The following is an 18,295-nucleotide window of genomic DNA, read 5'->3' on the forward strand; positions in this document are numbered from 1 at the left end:
AACCATTATGCATTGTTTTCTTTCATTTTTTTTTTCGTTTTATTATCGTATTTAGTCTTACTGAAGGGTAAGGTTCATTGCTTGATATATCCCGTTTAGGTATCATATTTCTTTTTCTATTATAAAATTTCTCTCCTTCCAACAAGGTTTGCCTTAAAAAAAAAAAAAAAAAAACCATTCTGTTTTTCTAGTTCGTAATTTCGTAGTATATCTTATGCAAAGTAAAAACCCTAGACTGCTGGGTAGCGAAATCAGCAGATTAGGTTTTAGTAATTGTAACAAAGTTCTCAATCTTCAATTTATTTCCTCTAGATCTAAGTTTTTCTGTTCTTATTTTTCATGGTTTCAGAGCCGATAGACTAACATTATGGCTCAATTTTCTAGTTAACCAAACACACCGAGAAAATACCTGGAAAAAAATTTGAAAATGTTTATGGAATTTTAAGGTTATTGACGGTAACGAAATCGATTGATGTATCCTGTGTATTCTAATTCTTTCGGGGATACATTAAACTACTGATAAAAGTAGCAAGCTTCTCCCAAATGATGAAGAAGAAAAGCTATATGGATTTCGCTCCGTCTCCTTTTTATGAGGTTCCAACCCAAGGCGCTAATCTTTTCTTGCATATATATGATCAATGGTTTATTGCATTGAATAAATTCGCATGACAATTAGTCTTTCCATCAATTGATGGCATTCCATTACATAACAATAATCAAACAACATATATAAAATAGTTCATAAAGGATACAACGAGTACCAATAGGATGCATATAGTAGAAATATTAGAATTTACTAATTCAACATTAATTGGAAATAAGAGGGTCAACATCTAAAGTGACACCGTCAAAAAGGATCCAGTACTGAAAGATGAACAGTTACATAGTGATCTGTTGTCTACACTCGGCAAAATCATCCTCTTCGTAGTTTTGCTACACCCCTGAGGCTCCACTCGCTCTAGTATTACCGCTAATTCAATTGCCACTTCTTCATTGTAGGTCTCTTCTTTCCATTTAAATTCAAACATCTTTTGTAAGATTAACAACTTCATAATCTCTTCGTTTTCACCCTCTTTTGAAACTCGAACATCAAGGATATCAAATAGTCAATTTTCTTTCATTGCACGAAGAAATAAGAAGCCAAATCTATCTTCAGCAAATTCGGTTGAAAGAATCGGCCTTTGTCCAGTTAAAAATTCAGCGAGAACTACGCCAAAACTGTAAACACACTTTATCGAAAACTGGCTTGATTGAAAATACTCTGGATCTACATATCCAAAGGTTCCATGTACTTGAGTGGTAAATGAGTTTGGTCAATTGTAAAAGATCTGGAAGTCCCAAAATCCGAACTTTGCTCGATATTATCATCAAAGAGTGTTTGTTGACTTAATGTCGATGGCATATAGGTATGGAAGCGGCTGAATGTAGATACGAGAGAGCATCTGTAACATCTAAGGCATGCGTAGAAGTAACTCCCACGTGATTGGAAACTCCGCATTCTCTCATGTATATAATGAAAGAGAGTTCCATTAGAAATGTATTCGTACACCAAATACGGAACTTCTGTCTCTAAGCAACACCCCAATAATTGAACCACATTTCTATGATAATTTGAGATATTATGACCACTGTTAATGAATTCCTCAACTGACTTTGTCTACAACTGGACTTTTTAATTGCTACAATTTTGCCATCAGCTAACATACCTTTATACACGGTGCCTTGGCCTCCTTGGCACGGATTCGTTCGCATTGTAGTTGTCGGTAGCTTTTTCTAATTCCTTTGAAGTAAACAGTCGTGTTTTCTCGATGTTACCTTCACTGGAAGATAACTGTTGTGCAGTAATAAACCACCATTTCTTTTAAAGAATTTATGCTTCAACTTGATTGCTTTTCTTTTCTTTAGAACTTGTACGACCACCCTACCAGGAGGAGCAACAAGGTTCCAAGCCCAGCAGAACAACCTGCACAACTCAAGGATAAATATTGCATCATGTTTATTTTTTACTGCATATCCATCATCATGGAGTGATTATTTCTACATTTTTTATTTTGGATAATAATATATTTGAAACAGAATGGGATACTTGTGAGAAGCGTACCTATGATAGCAAAAAATCCGGCCGAGATTTCTTTATAAAAATAAATAATACACCAATGCTTTTGGTGAAGAGCACGAACTTCCATCTTTTTTTATACCATGAGAACATCCGGAGCAATGGTAGCCGCCGGTAGAATTACAGATCAAGTCGCCTGAGAAAGTACAAAAAATAATTTAATTCACGGCTACAAATTAATTCTTCCTTTTTCGATTTACAGTAATTTTTTTAAGAGAACGTGCCTGAACATCTTTTGTAGCTGTCAGATCTGCTATATAGCAACTACAAATATAGCCGCGTCTAATTTTATTATACACTCATGTCCAAATCACAGTTGTATCTGAAAAATAGTTCCACACATGACCTTTATATCTTCCCCATTCCAGCACTGCAGGAGAATGTTCTTTACTTTCAAAACCGATGAATTCGTTATTTGGTAGTTTGACTGAAGCCATTCTTGTCAACCATGAATGCAGATTGCACTTGTTTCTGGGGAATACTTGCGGAATATACTCTGATATAGTTGAAATACTATCAAACGTATAATTCCTAGGAACGGTGCATATGAAATCGCAGCAACCACGAGCTTTGTAGGATACAATGACAGAAGGACTGACATGTAGCAAGAGTTGATTTACTCTGCTCGTAATAGCTGTCACAGCCAGCGGCAATGAACGTATTGAGGTTATTTGGGAAGGAAAAATGGGTGTCTGACAAGTTAAAGTCTTCAGAAACAATTTTCTTATATATTTCAAAGAAATGACAGGAAAGTTGACCCGAAAACTAGCGCCACTATAGTCTTCTAGTACAAGGTTGATGCTAGTTAAGAAAGGTTTTGGAGAGCCAGAAGAGTAGTCGCAACTTATTAAATCCCTTATCGAGTAGCAGCCTTGTCCGATTCCAAGGGGTATGCTATCGTGACTCCACCACAACTTCGTCGACATGAATGAGCGCCTGATGCTTGATTGGCCAGAGTAACAAAATGATTTGCAACAACAACAGATGTGAAACACCATTCTCACTATGATCTTTTTCTTTGGGAAGACCCATACTGAGTTATATATACTCATCCAATCCAACGAATGCAGCAGTTACCTAGAAAGTGCATTGCTCTTTCATTCTTCCTGCTTTTAGACTTTGAATTTTTGATAATGCTAAATAATTTAACATAAAAAACTAACAACAAGGGAGATAGTTGGATAATTCGAAATTTCGAATACCACAGGGACTGACTTGTCAATTATGAAACATAGAGATTCTAGATGGTATTAATCCTAAATTTTTATTATCGTATAAGCTAGTTCATAAATTAATGGGTAATTAACTTAAAGATTTCATAATTTCTCTGGGGATAATAATTGCAAACCTCATGAGATGAGATATCTTAATAAAATCTCTCGGCTATTTTAGTAGTTCTGAACCCTTTTAACCTATAGAATAATACAATGCTAAAAGAGTTTATATAAGGTAATATGCTAAAATATGATTGAAAATATAATATAAAAATAAAGTGAATAAATATACATTTAAATGATAGTAATAAAGCGGCAATGCAATAGTACTCCACAATACGTTACAAAATTTTATATAAACTTTTGTATGGTGATATTATTTTACCCATAATCGAGTATTTTTAAAAGCTATGACCCTTTATCCTTAATGTTTTGTTAATGCATCTAAAAAAAAAAGTCTATTCTCACTAGTGGCAAAATGTATCTTATAACCAATCACTAATTATAGAGAATTTAGAGATATCATAGATAACTCATGAGGTTCTTATAAATTAGGGATATTTGAAGGTTTATGTTTCTAATCCTTTTCCTAATACACATAAAAAACAAGACTCCCTCAATTAACCTAGTTTACACATAAATATCCTTATACAAATCACCTAGTGAAAGTATTTTTATTAAACTATATTTGTAATATTAATTCGAGTAAAGGACTTTTCTCACCCAAGGTCTACCTTAATGACATTTCCCACCTAAAAAGTTTCAAAATCAAATTTATTACCCAAAGTTTATATTCCATTACTACCCAAAATATATTTCCCTTAGGGTTTGTGATTCGGTGGCAAACGAAGAGTAAACTGGTTCAAACTGTAGGGCATTGAAGAGGGGAGGTCGATAAGCTTTTTGGTGATGATAGGTTGGATTGTAATGATCGGGATTAGGTGAAATTTGATTTGGAGAGGCAGCTACGCGTTTCACAAATTACTCGATTACCGATGATTGACAAAGTCGAGGGAAATAAGACTTGAGAAGTTTGAATGAACGCGATAAGAAAGAGAATAATAATAGTGTGGGTCGTAACCCTAGTTAGTAATACAACTATGGCAAAAAAAGATACGGGAATTTTACGGATATAATACGGAAAACGGTGAAAAATACCTTATAAAAATTCGGCCATAAAATTCGGATACGGGAAAAATATGGTACAGGTATATACGGGTTAATACGGTTCATTGTCATAATACATTTTGAAAATACGGCAATATCAATCTTAGTTTTAACGCTTTATGGTTCCTGGTTAAAATCAATATAGTATTCAATGCAAAGTATTCAATTAACTAATAACACAAATATACAATATATAACTGATATTCAAATTATAGTATCCAGACTCAAAACAATATTAGTCATGATTCTTTACTAATTAAAACTTAATAAGTTAATTAAATGTAAAACCATTTTAATCCCATTGATCCATTAAATTATATTAAATCAAGAACTAAAATTTTGTCTCATAAATCTATATAAAAGATTCGTGTTACAATAGTCTAACTATTATTTTTACCTATAATATATGACTTTAATTGTTTATTATTATTTATTATTTTGATTCAATAAGAGTTAAGACACTCGATTACTAGGTTGTGTAAGAAAATTGAATAAAGAAATCATAAAATCCAATAAATTTAAGTATAATGCAATCATAATTAATCATACTAAATAATACATTAATGTATTATAACTTTAAAAATGAAGTTATATCAAGTAGGGCATCACAAATATATTATTTATATTCAATTTCATTTCAGATAATATAATAAAAAAACATTTTTCATGAAAATATTTCTTTAACTGTAACAGTAAGAAATAAGATGATTTCTTCAGTTGACCAAAACAACAAAAGTGAAAAAGAAAAGATCTGAGCAGGCAGAAACTAGCGTGTTTACACATCTACTTATTCTTTATCATTTACTTTAGTCGGTTAATCACAATAAATTATTAGTTGAAAATTACACGTGGAGATTTTTGAACCGCTTGAGGTGCTACATTGTGTCCGTACGACGCGAGTGCTAAGCTTTGATGTGCGTGTCTGATATGGGGGCACCCCCGTGAGCCTCGTTCTATGGAATTTTTGGCCCATTTTATTTTATTTATAAATTTATTACTTTCTCTATTCCTTTTTTAAAGTCGTTTTAGTCTTATAAATTTTTCTAAAATAAATGTTGTTTGACTAAATATAACCTCTCTCTCTCTCTCTCTCACTCACCCAGTATGCTCCTGTCTCCTCTCTCCCTCTCTTTCCCTCACCCCTCATCTCCTGTCTCTCTCTCTCTCTCTTTCTCTTCTCTTTTCTTTAGAGTCATTTATTTCCATCAATCATCTGTCATTTTCCACACACTTGATGAAAGGAGCAAATTTTTTTCCAAAATAAATGTCGTTTGACCAATACAACCCCTTTCTTTGTCAAAGTATGCCCTTGTCTCCTCTCTCTTTTCTCTTCTCTTCTCTTTCTTTTAAAAGCCATATTTTCTATCAATCATCATTGCATTTTTCATGCACTTTAAGAGAAAGGAGCAATTTTTTTCCAAAAAATGTCGTTTGATCAAATGCAACCCTCTCTCTCTTTTTCGAAGTAGCCCCTGTCTCCTCTCCTTTCCCTCACCCCTCATCCTCTCTCTCTCTCTCTCTTCTCTTTCTCTTTAAAAGAATTTATTTCCATCAATCATCATTGTCATTTCCCACGCACTTTTAGGGGAAGGAGCAAATTTTTTTCTAAAATAAATGTGATTGACCGAATGCAACCCTCTCTCTCTTTCTCGAAGTATGCCCCTATCTCCTCTCTCTCTTTTCCTCACCCTTCATCTCCCATCTCTTTCTCTTTAAAAACCATTTATTTTCCATCAATCATTGTCATTTCCTACTCACTTCAGAAGAAGGAGCAAAGAGAAAAAAATTTACATTAAAAAATTAATTTATTAAAAAACGTGTAATGACTTAAAACGATTTTTAAAGAGAAACGGAGAAAGTATTATTTTAAATTTGTGTCAATGAGGATAAGCCTTTACTTAATTTTTTTTTTTTAAACATGTTTCCACCTAAGGTCTGTAAACCTACAAGTTCCGGTTTCATAAATTCTAGATTTTCATTCTAAATTAACATAAAATTATTTACTGTAAGGGTCAAAGGATATTTATGTCTTTTTGTCTAAAAAATAGCAAACCCTATTCTCTTTCACTCCCCTGAATTAGTAAAATTTCAAAACATCTACATCTCAATTTTTTTCACAACCCAACCCTTCCTCTTCGCCTCTAACTCCACCACCACCACCCCCACCGCAACACCACTGCAGATGATACGCAACATCAGTTCGAGCAAATGACTACACTAATGGTGGCAGTGCGTCAATGAGGAGGGATCACACATATCTTGTGTTGACCAGGGACTAAGGAAGTGCGACGAAGGTGGGTGCACAGCGGGTGTTGCTGTTGGGTTGGTTTGTTGCTGGTTAGGGCAATGGTCGACCAATTGTTGGGCGCAATTTGGGGATAGGGATTTTGGTGGACATCGGAAGGGAAAATGTCCGAAAAAAATCTAAAAACACCAACAAACCAACAAACACTCCAAAAAACCAATCTCTTGTCAAAATTAACCTCAGTTAAACCTAATTTCATCAATTAAGTGAAAACCTAAGAGAGTGTGGATGGCAAACTACGAGCAATCGAGGTTGGGGGTGTTGGGGCTTTTGGAAGGGTGTTGGTGGTACAATTGGCGGTGATTTTGGTGTCAGGATTGACTGAAATTTCGCAAGAGAGGTGCGATAATCGCGCGAAATCTTAAGGGGTTTGTGACAACGATCGGTGTGCTAATGAGGTGGAGGAGGTTGGGGTTTTGGTGGGGGAACGCCAATGAGTCTATTGGTGCGGTGGAGGTGATTTTCGGCGATGCAGCAGCCAGAGAATAGAAAGGTTGAAGAAGAGACAAAAGAAAAAAAGAAAAAAAAAGGTTGAATAGAGAGCCCAAAAAATAAAAAGTTGGGAAGAGAATGTTATTAAAATAAATTTGAAAGTAAATAGTTATTTTTAATTCTACTAATTTGGAGGATAAAAAGTATTTATTATTTACGTGTTAAGGATAGTTTGGTAATAGCACTCTTTATATTGTATCCGATCTAAAACTACATGAAGTTGATTTAAGAGTAAAAATTAGAATTTATGAAACTAGGGGTGGGAACTTATAGATTCGCGAAACGTTGGATGAAATATGGCGTTCACTCTTTTTTTTTATGACTAGGGTCTTCGGACTAACTCACGTACCTCAACTAATCATTTGAGACCTTAAAACCATTGGTCAGGTAAGAATTCCAATGAATATTTCTATTAACAATCGAAGAGAGATTCAAACTGATGATCTCTTGAAGTAATATATTAAGAGTCCTTATTGAACCATACTCCCTTAAAATTAAGTACTAAATGGATTTAGGTCATAAAATAAATTGGAATGGTTGAATTTAAATTGATGAGTTGGGTAGATGTCCCACACCCACCCCCACCTCACGCCCTTTTAACATCTCTAGTCATGATAGAAATGAAAGTACGAGAATAGAAATAGTGGAGTATTTAATGAGATAAAAGCAGGGCCCTTGGGCTTGGCTGGCTCGCATTTAGGGCCAACAAAAAATGACTCGGCCCATTTTACCTATGCATGGCCTACAGTCAATCCATAGTTCATCGAGGCTACATTATATTAAGCCCCATTTTTAAATATACCCCATTAACAGTTTTAGAGCTACATAAATAAGCAAACCCTTTTTATTTCCTTATTAGCTTTAATATTTATCTCCTTTTGCTCATGAGACTGTTATTATAGCATGAAGTGATATTGAAGATATTAAATAAAGTTTTCTTCATTAAAATATAGCAATTTATTTGGACGTTCTACCAATATGGAAGATGTCACAAAAGTTGACAGATAAAATAAATTTAATAATTTTTTTTTATAGAAAAACTAAAATACGGAAGATTCTAAGACTAACATTTCTTTGTAAAGCAATTCCAGTGCTCACAACCAACTAAACTTAAAAGTTACACACAAATGGATAAAATAAAATTTAAATAAAGAAAAGGAAAAATAAACCATAGAATTAAAGAGAGTAATTATATTTTAAATATAATTATCATGAATAAGGAAAATAAGAGATTTTTGGAATAATAATACAATGGTTTATCTTGTAAATATAATTTTCATAACGTCCTCTTAAGTAATTTTTTTTTTTAAGGATAAAGATGTAGTTAAAAAATAATAAGATTGGTCTAATAAGATAATTTTTGAGGTGCTAATAGCATTATTTTTATTTTATTTTTTTTCAATAAAGATAAGTTGACAAACTCTTCTCACTAATTTTTTCTTACTAATGCAATATGACAATTCGCAATTGGTTAGACGGAATCCAATATAGTTAGACGTGACATATTGCGAGCTAACCAATTGTGAGCTGTCATATCACATTTGTGAGAAAAAAATTAATAAAAAAAGTGTGTAAACATAATATTACTTTTTTTATTTTTTATAATTAATCTTGGCGTGTGGACAGAGTTTGGGTGGGCTTAAATAACACCACTATTGAATTCAGATACATGTATTATCAGACTTTGGCCCACTACACACCCATCCTAATTAAAAGTTATTTTTAAAATTATGATGGCATTAATGTATTAAGTGACAATTAATTATTTATGTAATTAATTAGACATTTTATATTATTTGAAACCTTATTTATTTATATATTTTGTGATCATTATTTGTTGGAATAATTTTTAACGTTAATGTATTTTTTGTGATGTATACATAAATATAAATATTTTAAAATTTTTTAATGATTAGGTTGGTAATTGAATTGTAAGCCCAACAATCACTATGTTCCAAGTACGGATTTTTATAATCCAGCCCTTGAGAGATCAGCTATATGTATCCAAGGCTTTGAGGAAAGTATTAAATATCCCCTTCCCGTTAAAATGGCATCCAAAAACAGGGGAGAATGACTTTTTTTCCCACCCTAAAAGTTTCAAAAAGACACTTTCTCATCCACCGTTAAGATCCGTTAATAAAATCCATATAAAACACTGGTGTTCATGCGACTTCTACGTTAGATGCAACAGGTTGTGCCTGTTCCGTATTTACAAGTGCGATTACCTTTACTGGGGATACCATCGGATGGGCAACTGACTCTTCTACTAGCTCGGTTAGATTCATTTTCCCCTTGCATCCCCAACTGTGCTATAGGTCTTGTGCGGGGTCGGCCATGTCGACGTATAATGATATCTACAAAATGCAAATGGCAATAATGTAAACTAAATGTGTGTATCATGCAAATGTCCAAAATCTCAAACCTAAGCTCTGATACCAAATTAATAGGATCTATCCCGACCGTCTGTATCCCTAAGATCCTGGCACTCCTAAGAAATCAGGAGGCCAAGACGGATTCTGTGAAATATCTGAGCGCCAAACGAAAAATAAAGAAAATCTCTTAAAAACATTTAGAACCTCCGGCCCTCCATTTATATTCAAACGCCTTACCATGGCATTACTGTACCACTGAGTTAAAGGGCCATTTGATTCAATAATTGAACGAGTCAATAGGGGGATAATAATTAGAATACCTGTCTGCACCCCTTTACTTGGAAGGCCCCAGCTCGTTTCTTTCATTGTTAGACATAAGAACTATTGAAGAACTATTGGCCTTGGTCCAACCAGTGCCGTAGCAGACATAAGAACTTGCTTTACTTCAGAATTTAATTTACTTGACCCATTAATATTTCTGTTAATTATGTTATATAAAATTTGAATAATGTTTGCTCAACTAATAGTATGCAACAAAGAGAACATGTAAAGCTCAAAGTGAGTTGACTCAGTGTTTAAACTCACAAAGCAGTTTAGTTAACTCTGTTAGTTCTGTTATCTTTTTGACTCTGAGTTAGAAATTGTTACAGTTATTTAGTTCTTCAGTTAAGCTAAAGCTGTTTCTCAGCTTCTGATCTCTAAATCTTCTCTTAAGCAAATATTTATTATTGTATTTTAACCATTATGCATTGTTTTCTTTCATTTTTTTTTTCGTTTTATTATCGTATTTAGTCTTACTGAAGGGTAAGGTTCATTGCTTGATATATCCCCTGTTTAGGTATCATATTTCTTTTTTCTATTATAAAATTTCTCTCCTTCCAACAAGGTTTGCCTTAAAAAAAAAAAAAAAAAAAACCATTCTGTTTTTCTAGTTCGTAATTTCGTAGTATATCTTATGCAAAGTAAACAACCCTAGACTGCTGGGTAGCGAAATCAGCAGATTAGGTTTTAGTAATTGTAACAAAGTTCTCAATCTTCAATTTATTTCCTCTCAGATCTAAGTTTTCTGTTTCTTTATTTTTCATGGTTTCAGAGCCGATAGACTAACATTATGGCTCAATTTTCTAGTTAACCAAACACACCCGAGAAAATACCTGGAAAACAATTTGAAAATGTTTATGGAATTTTAAGGTTATTGACGGTAACGAAATCGATTGATGTATCCTGTGTATTCTAATTCTTTCGGAGGATACATTAAACTACTGATAAAAGTAGCAAGCTTCTCCCAAATGATGAAGAAGAAAAGCTATTATGGATTTCGCTCCGTCTCCTTTTTATGAGGTTCCAACCCAAGGCGCTAATCATTTTCTTGCATATATATGATCAATGGTTTATTGGCTATTGAATAAATTCGCATGACGATTAGTCTTTCCATACAATCTGATGAGCATTCCATTACATAACAATAATCAAACAACATATATAAAATAGTTCATAAAGGATACAACGAGTACCAATAGGATGCATATAGTAGAAATATTAGAAATTTACTAATTCAACATTAATTGGAAATAAGAGGGTCAACATCTAAAGTGACACCGTCAAAAAAGGATCCAGTACTGAAAGATGAACCAGTTACATAGTGATCTGTTGTCTCACACTCGGCAAAATCATCCTCTTCGTAGTTTTGCTACACCCCTGAGGCTCCACTCGCTCTAGTATTACCCGCTAATTCAATTGCCACTTCTCTCATTGTAGGTCTCTTCTTTCCATTTAAATTCAAACATCTTCTTGTAAGATTAACAACATTCATAATCTCTTCGTTTTCACCCTCTTTTGAAACTCGAACATCAAGGATATCAAATAGTCAATTTTCTTTCATTGCACGAAGAAAATAAGAAGCCAAACTTCTATCTTCAGCAAATTCGGTTGAAAGAATCGGCCTTTGTCCAGTTAAAAATTCAGCGAGAACTACGCCAAAACTGTAAACATCACTTTTATCAGTAAACTGGCTTGATTGAAAATACTCTGGATCTACATATCCAAAGGTTCCATGTACTTGAGTGGTCAAATGAGTTTGGTCAATTGTAACAGATCTGGAAGTCCCAAAGTCTGAAACTTTTGCTCGATATTTATCATCCAAGAGTATGTTTGTTGACTTAATGTCTTGATGGCATATAGGTATGGAAGCGGCTGAATGTAGATACGAGAGAGCATCTGTAACATCTAAGGCAATGCGTAGACGTAACTCCCACGTGATTGGAAACTCCGCATTCTCATCATGTATATAATGAAAGAGAGTTCCATTAGAAATGTATTCGTACACCAAAATCGGAACTTCTGTCTCTAAGCAACACCCCAATAATTGAACCACATTTCTATGATTAATTTGAGATATTATGACCACCTCGTTAATGAATTCCTCAACTTGACTTTGTCTACAACTTTGGACTTTTTAATTGCTACAATTTTGCCATCAGCTAACATACCTTTATACACGGTGCCTTGGCCTCCTTGGCCAAGGATTCGATTCGCATTGTAGTTGTCGGTAGCTTTGTCTAATTCCTTTGAAGTAAACAGTCGTGTTTTCTCGATGTTACCTTCAGTGGAAGACAACTGTTGTTGCAGTAATAAACCACCATTTCTTTTAAAGAATTTATGCTTCAACTTGATTGCTTTTCTCTTTCTTATGAACTTGTACAACCACCATACTCCAATGACGAGCAACAAGGTTCCAAGCCCAGCAGAACAACCTGCACAACTCAAGGATAAATATTGCATCATGTTTTATTTTTTACTGCATATCCATCATCATGGAGTGTATTTATTTCTACATTTTTTATTTTGGATAATAATATATTTGAAACAGAATGGGATACTTGTGAGAAGCGTACCTATGATAGCAAAAAATCCGGCCCGAGATTTCTTTATAAAAATAAATAAATCACCAAATGCTTTTGGTGAAGAGCACGAACTTCCATCTTTTTTATAACCATGAGAACATCCGGAGCAATGGTAGCCGCCGGTAGAATTACAGATCAAGTCGCCTGAGAAAGTACAAAAAATTAATTTAATTCACGGCTACAAATTAATTCTTCCCTTTTTCGATTTACAGTAATTTTTTTAAGAGTAACGTGCCTGAACATCTTTTGTAGCTGTCAGATCTGCTAATATAGCAACTACAAATATAGCCTGCGTCTAATTTTATTATACACTCACTGTCCAAATCACAAGTTGTATCTGAATTAAATAGTTCCACACATGACCCTTTATATCTTCCCCATTCCAGCACTGCAGGAGAATGTTCTTTACCTTTCAAAACCGATGAATTCGTTATTTGGTAGTTTGACTGAAACCATTCTATGTCAACCATGAATGCAGAATTGCACTAAATTTCTTGGGGAATACTTGCGGAATATACCTCTGATATAGTTGAAATACTATCAAACGTATAATTCCTAGGAACGGTGCATATGAAATCGCAGCAACCACGAGCTTTAGTAGGATCACAATGACAGAAGGACTGACATGTAGCAAGAGTTGATTTACTCTGCTCGTAATAGCTGTCACAACCAACGGCAATGAACGTATTGAGGTTATTTGGGAAGGAAAAATGGGTGTCTGACAAGTTAAAGTCTTCAGAAACAATTTTCTTATTATTATTCAAAGAAATGACAGGAAAGTTGACCCGAAAACTAGCGCCACTATAGTCTTCTAGTACAAGGTTGATGCTAGTTAAGAAAGGTTTTGGAGAGCCAGAAGAGTTGTCGCAACTTACTTCAAATCCCTTATCGAAGTAGCAGCCTTGTCCGATTCCAAAGGGGTATGCTATCGTGACTCCACCACAACTTCGTCGACATGAATGAGCGCCTGATGCTTTGATTGGCCAGAGTAACAAAATGATTTGCAACAACACCAGATGATGAACACCCATTCTCACTACTTGATCTTTTTCTTTGGGAAGACCCATACTGAGTTATATATACTCATCCAATCCAACGAATGCACGCAGTTACCTAGAAAGTGCATTGCTCTTTCATTCTTCCTGCTTTTAGACTTTGAATTTTTGATAATGCTAAATTAATTTTAACATAAAAAACTAACAACAAGGGAGATAGTTGGATAATTCGAAATTTCGAATACCACAGGGACTGACTTGTCAATTATGCAAACTATAGAGATTCTAGATGGTATTAATCCTAAATTTTTATTATCGTATAAGCTAGTTCATAAATTAATGGGTAATTAACTTAAAGATTTCATAATTTCTCTGGGGATAATAATTGCAAACCTCATGAGATGAGATATCTTAATAAAATCTCTCGGCTATTTTTAGTAGTTCTGAACCCTTTTATACCTATAGAATAATACAATGCTTAAAAAGAGTTTATATAAGGTAATATGCTAAAATATGATTGAATAAATTAATATAAAAATAAAGTGAATAAATATACATTTAAATGATAGTAAATAACGCGGCAATGCAATAGTACTCCACAATACTTGTATACAAAATTTTATATAAACTCTTTGTATGTGTGATATTATTTTTACCCATAATACGAGTATTTTTAAAAGCTATGACCCTTTATCCTTAATGATTTTGTTAATGCATCTAAAAAAAAAAATGTCTATTCTCACTAGTGGCAAAAATGTATCTTATAACCAATCACTAATTATAGAGAATTTAGAGATATCATAGATAACTCATGAGGTTCTTTATAAATTAGGGATATTTGAAGGTTTATGTTTCTAATCCTTTTCCTAATTACACATAAAAAACAAGACTCCCTCAATTAACCTAGTTTACCATATAAATTCCTTAATACCAAATCACCTAGTGAAAGATATTTTTATTAAACTATATTTGTAATATTAATTCGAGTAAAGGACTTTTTCTCACCCAAGGTCTACCTTAATGACATTTTCCCAACCTAAAAAGTTTCAAAATACAAATTTATTACCCAAAGTTTATATTCCATTACTACCCAAAATATATTTCCCTTAGGGTTTGTGATTCGGTGGCAAACGAAGAGTAAACTGGTTCAAACTGTTAGGGCTATTGAAGAGGGGAGGTCGATAAGCTTTTTGGTGATGATAGGTTGGATTGTAATGATCGGGATTAGGTGAAATTTGATTTGAGAGAGGCAGCTACGCGTTTCACAAATTACTCGATTACCGATGATTGACAAAGTCGAGGGAAATAAGACTTGAGAAGTTTGAATGAACGACGATCAAGAAAGAGAATAATAATAGTGTGGGTCGTAACCCTAGTTAGTAAATACAACTATGGCAAAAAAAGATACGGGAATTTTACGGATATAATACGGAAAACGGTGAAAAATACCTTTATAAAAATTCGGCCATAAAATTCGGATACGGGAAAAATATGGTACAGGTATATACGGGTTTAATACGGTTCATTGTCAATAATACATTTTGAAAAATACGGCAATATCAATCTTAGTTTTAACGCTTTTATGGTTTCCCTGGTTAAAATCAATATAGTATTTCAAATGCAAAGTATTCAATTAACTAATAACACAAATATACAATATATAACTGATATTCAAATTATAGTATCCAGACTCAAACACAATATTTAGTCATGATTCTTTACTAATTTAAAACTTAATAAGTTTAATATTAAATGTAACCAATTTTAACTTCCCATTGATCCATTAAATTATATTAAATCAAGAACTAAAATTTTGTCTCATAAATCTATATAAAAGATTCGTGTTACAATAGTCTAACTATTATTTTATACCTATAATATATGACTTTAATTGTTTATTATTTATTTATTTATTTTGATTCAATAAGAGTTAAGACTACTCGATTACTAGGTTGTGTAAGAAAATTGAATAAAGAAATCATAAAATCCAATAAATTTAAGTATAATGCAATCATAATTAATCATACTAAATAATACATTAATGTATTATAACTTTAAAAAATGAAGTTATATCAAGTAGGGCATCACAAATATATATATTTATATTCAATTTCAATTTCAGATTAATATATAATAAAAACATATTTTCATGAAAATATTTCCTTTTAACTGTAACAGTAAGAAATAAGATGATTTCTTCAGTTGACCAAAACAACAAAAGTGAAAAAGAAAAGATCTGAGCAGGCAAGAAACTAGCGTGTTTACACATCTACTTATTCTTTATCATTTACTTTAGTCGGTTAATCACAATAAATTATTAGTTGAAAATTACACGTGGAGATTTTTGAACCGCTTGAGGTGCTACATTGTGTCCGTACGACGCGAGTGCTAAGCTTTGATGTGCGTGTCTGATATGGGGGCACACCCGTGAGCCTCGTTCTATGGAATTTTTGGCCCCATTTTTATTTTATTTTATAAATTTATTACTTTCTCTATTCCTTTTTTAAAGTCGTTTTAGTCTTATAAATTTTTTCTAAAATAAATGTTGTTTGACTAAATATAACCTCCTCTCTCTCTCTCTCTCACTCACCCAGTATGCTCCTGTCTCCTCTCTCCCTCTCTTTCCCTCACCCCTCATCTCCTGTCTCTCTCTCTCTCTCTTTCTCTTTCTCTTTTTCTTTAGAAGTCATTTATTTTCCATCAATCATCATTGTCATTTTCCACACACTTTTGATGAAAGGAGCAAATTTTTTTCCAAAATAAATGTCGTTTGACCAAATACAACCCTCTTTCTTTGTCAAAGTATGCCCTTGTCTCCTCTCTCTTTCTCTTTCTCTTTCTCTTTCTTTTTAAAAGCCATTTATTTTCTATCAATCATCATTGCCATTTTTCATGCACTTTAAGAGAAAGGAGCAAATTTTTTTCCAAAATAAATGTCTGTTTGATCAAATGCAACCCTCTCTCTCTTTTTCGAAGTATGCCCCTGTCTCCTCTCTCTTTCCCTCACCCCTCATCTCCTCTCTCTCTCTCTCTCTTTCTCTTTCTCTTTAAAAGTAATTTATTTTCCATCAATCATCATTGTCATTTCCCACGCACTTTTAGGGGAAGGAGCAAATTTTTTTCTAAAATAAATGTGATTGACCGAATGCAACCCTCTCTCTCTTTCTCGAAGTATGCCCCTATCTCCTCTCTCTCTTTTCCTCACCCTTCATCTCCCATCTCTTTCTCTTTAAAAACCATTTATTTTCCATCAATCATTGTCATTTCCTACTCACTTTCAGAAGAAGGAGCAAAGAGAAAAAATATTTACATTAAAAAATTAATTTATTAAAAAACGTGTAATGACTTAAAACGATTTTTAAAGAGAAACGGAGAAAGTATTATTTTAAATTTGTGTCAATGAGGATAAGCCTTTACTTAATTTTTTTTTTTTTAAACATGTTTCCACCTAAGGTCTGTAAACCTACAAGTTCCGGTTTCATAAATTCTAGATTTTCATTCTTAAATTAACATAAAATTATTTACTGTAAGGGTCAAAGGATATTTATGTCTTTTTGTCTAAAAAATAGCAAACCCTATTCTCTTTCACTCCCCTGAATTAGTAAAATTTCAAAACACTCTACATCTCAATTTTTTTCACAACCCAACCCTTCCTCTTCGCCTCTAACTCCACCACCACCACCCCCACCGCCAACACCACTGGCAGATGATACGCAACATCAGTTCGAGCAAATGACTACACTAATGGGTGGCAGTGCGTCAATGAGGAGGGATCACACATATCTTGTGTTGACCAGGGACTAAGGAAGTGCGACGAAGGTGGGTGCACAGCAGGGTGTTGCTGTTGGGTTGGTTTGTTGCTGGTTAGGGCAATAGGTCGACCAATTGTTGGGCGCAATTTGGGGATAGGGATTTTGGTGGACATCGGAAGGGAAAATGTCCGAAAAAAATCTAAAAACAACCAACAAACCAACAAACACTCCAAAAAACCAATCTCTTGTCAAAATTAACCTCAGTTAAACCTAATTTCATCAATTAAGTGAAAACCTAAGAGAGTGGTGGATGGCAAACTACGAGCAATCGAGGTTGGGGGTGTTGGGGCTTTTGGAGAGGGTGTTGGTGGTACAATTGGCGGTGATTTTTGGTGTCAGGATTGACTGAAATTTCGCAAGAGAGGTGCGATAATCGCGCGAAATCTTAAGGGGTTTGTGACAACGATCGGTGTGCTAATGAGGTGGAGGAGGTTGGGGGTTTTGGTGGGGGAACGCCAATGAGTCTATTGGTGCGGTCGGAGGTGATTTTCGGCGATGCAGCAGCCAGAGAATAGGAAAGGTTGAAGAAGAGACAAAAGAAAAAAAGAAAAAAAAAGGTTGAATAAGAGCCCAAAAAAATAAAAAGTTGGAGAAGAGAATGTTATTAAAATAAATTTGAAAGTAAAATAGTTATTTTTAATTCTACTAATTTGGAGGATAAAAAGTAATTTATTAATTTACGTGTTAAGGATAGTTTGGTAATAGCACTCTTTATATTGTATCCGATCTAAAACTTACTAATGAAGTTGATTTAAGAGTAAAAATTTAGAATTTATGAAACTAGGGGTGGGAACTTATAGATTCGCGAAACGTTGGATAGAAATATGTCGTTCACTCTTTTTTTTTATGACTAGGGTCTTCGGACTAACTCACGCGTACCTCAACTAATCATTTGAGACCTTAAAACCATTGGTCAGGT

The 18,295-nt window shown here is 33.7% G+C and overlaps 1 protein-coding gene and 1 pseudogene across 1 annotated transcript; both read right to left on the reverse strand.

Annotated features, from left to right (window-relative positions):
- Positions 1-1,106: 1,106 nt before the first annotated feature.
- On the reverse strand, positions 1,107-2,553 carry LOC116140578 (annotated as a pseudogene).
- An 8,639-nt stretch (positions 2,554-11,192) lies between these two features.
- LOC116140636 (wall-associated receptor kinase-like 1) lies at positions 11,193-12,572 on the reverse strand. The gene is given in 3 exon segments (XM_031426238.1): positions 11,193-12,090; positions 12,093-12,419; positions 12,561-12,572. Coding segments are annotated over 2 exon segments (618 nt in total). The 5' UTR covers positions 12,154-12,419; positions 12,561-12,572; the 3' UTR covers positions 11,193-11,533.
- Positions 12,573-18,295: the final 5,723 nt, after the last annotated feature.

Source organism: Pistacia vera, unplaced genomic scaffold, assembly GCF_008641045.1.
Source record: "Pistacia vera cultivar Batoury unplaced genomic scaffold, PisVer_v2 Contig374, whole genome shotgun sequence".
In the NCBI taxonomy this organism is placed as follows: domain Eukaryota; kingdom Viridiplantae; phylum Streptophyta; class Magnoliopsida; order Sapindales; family Anacardiaceae; genus Pistacia; species Pistacia vera.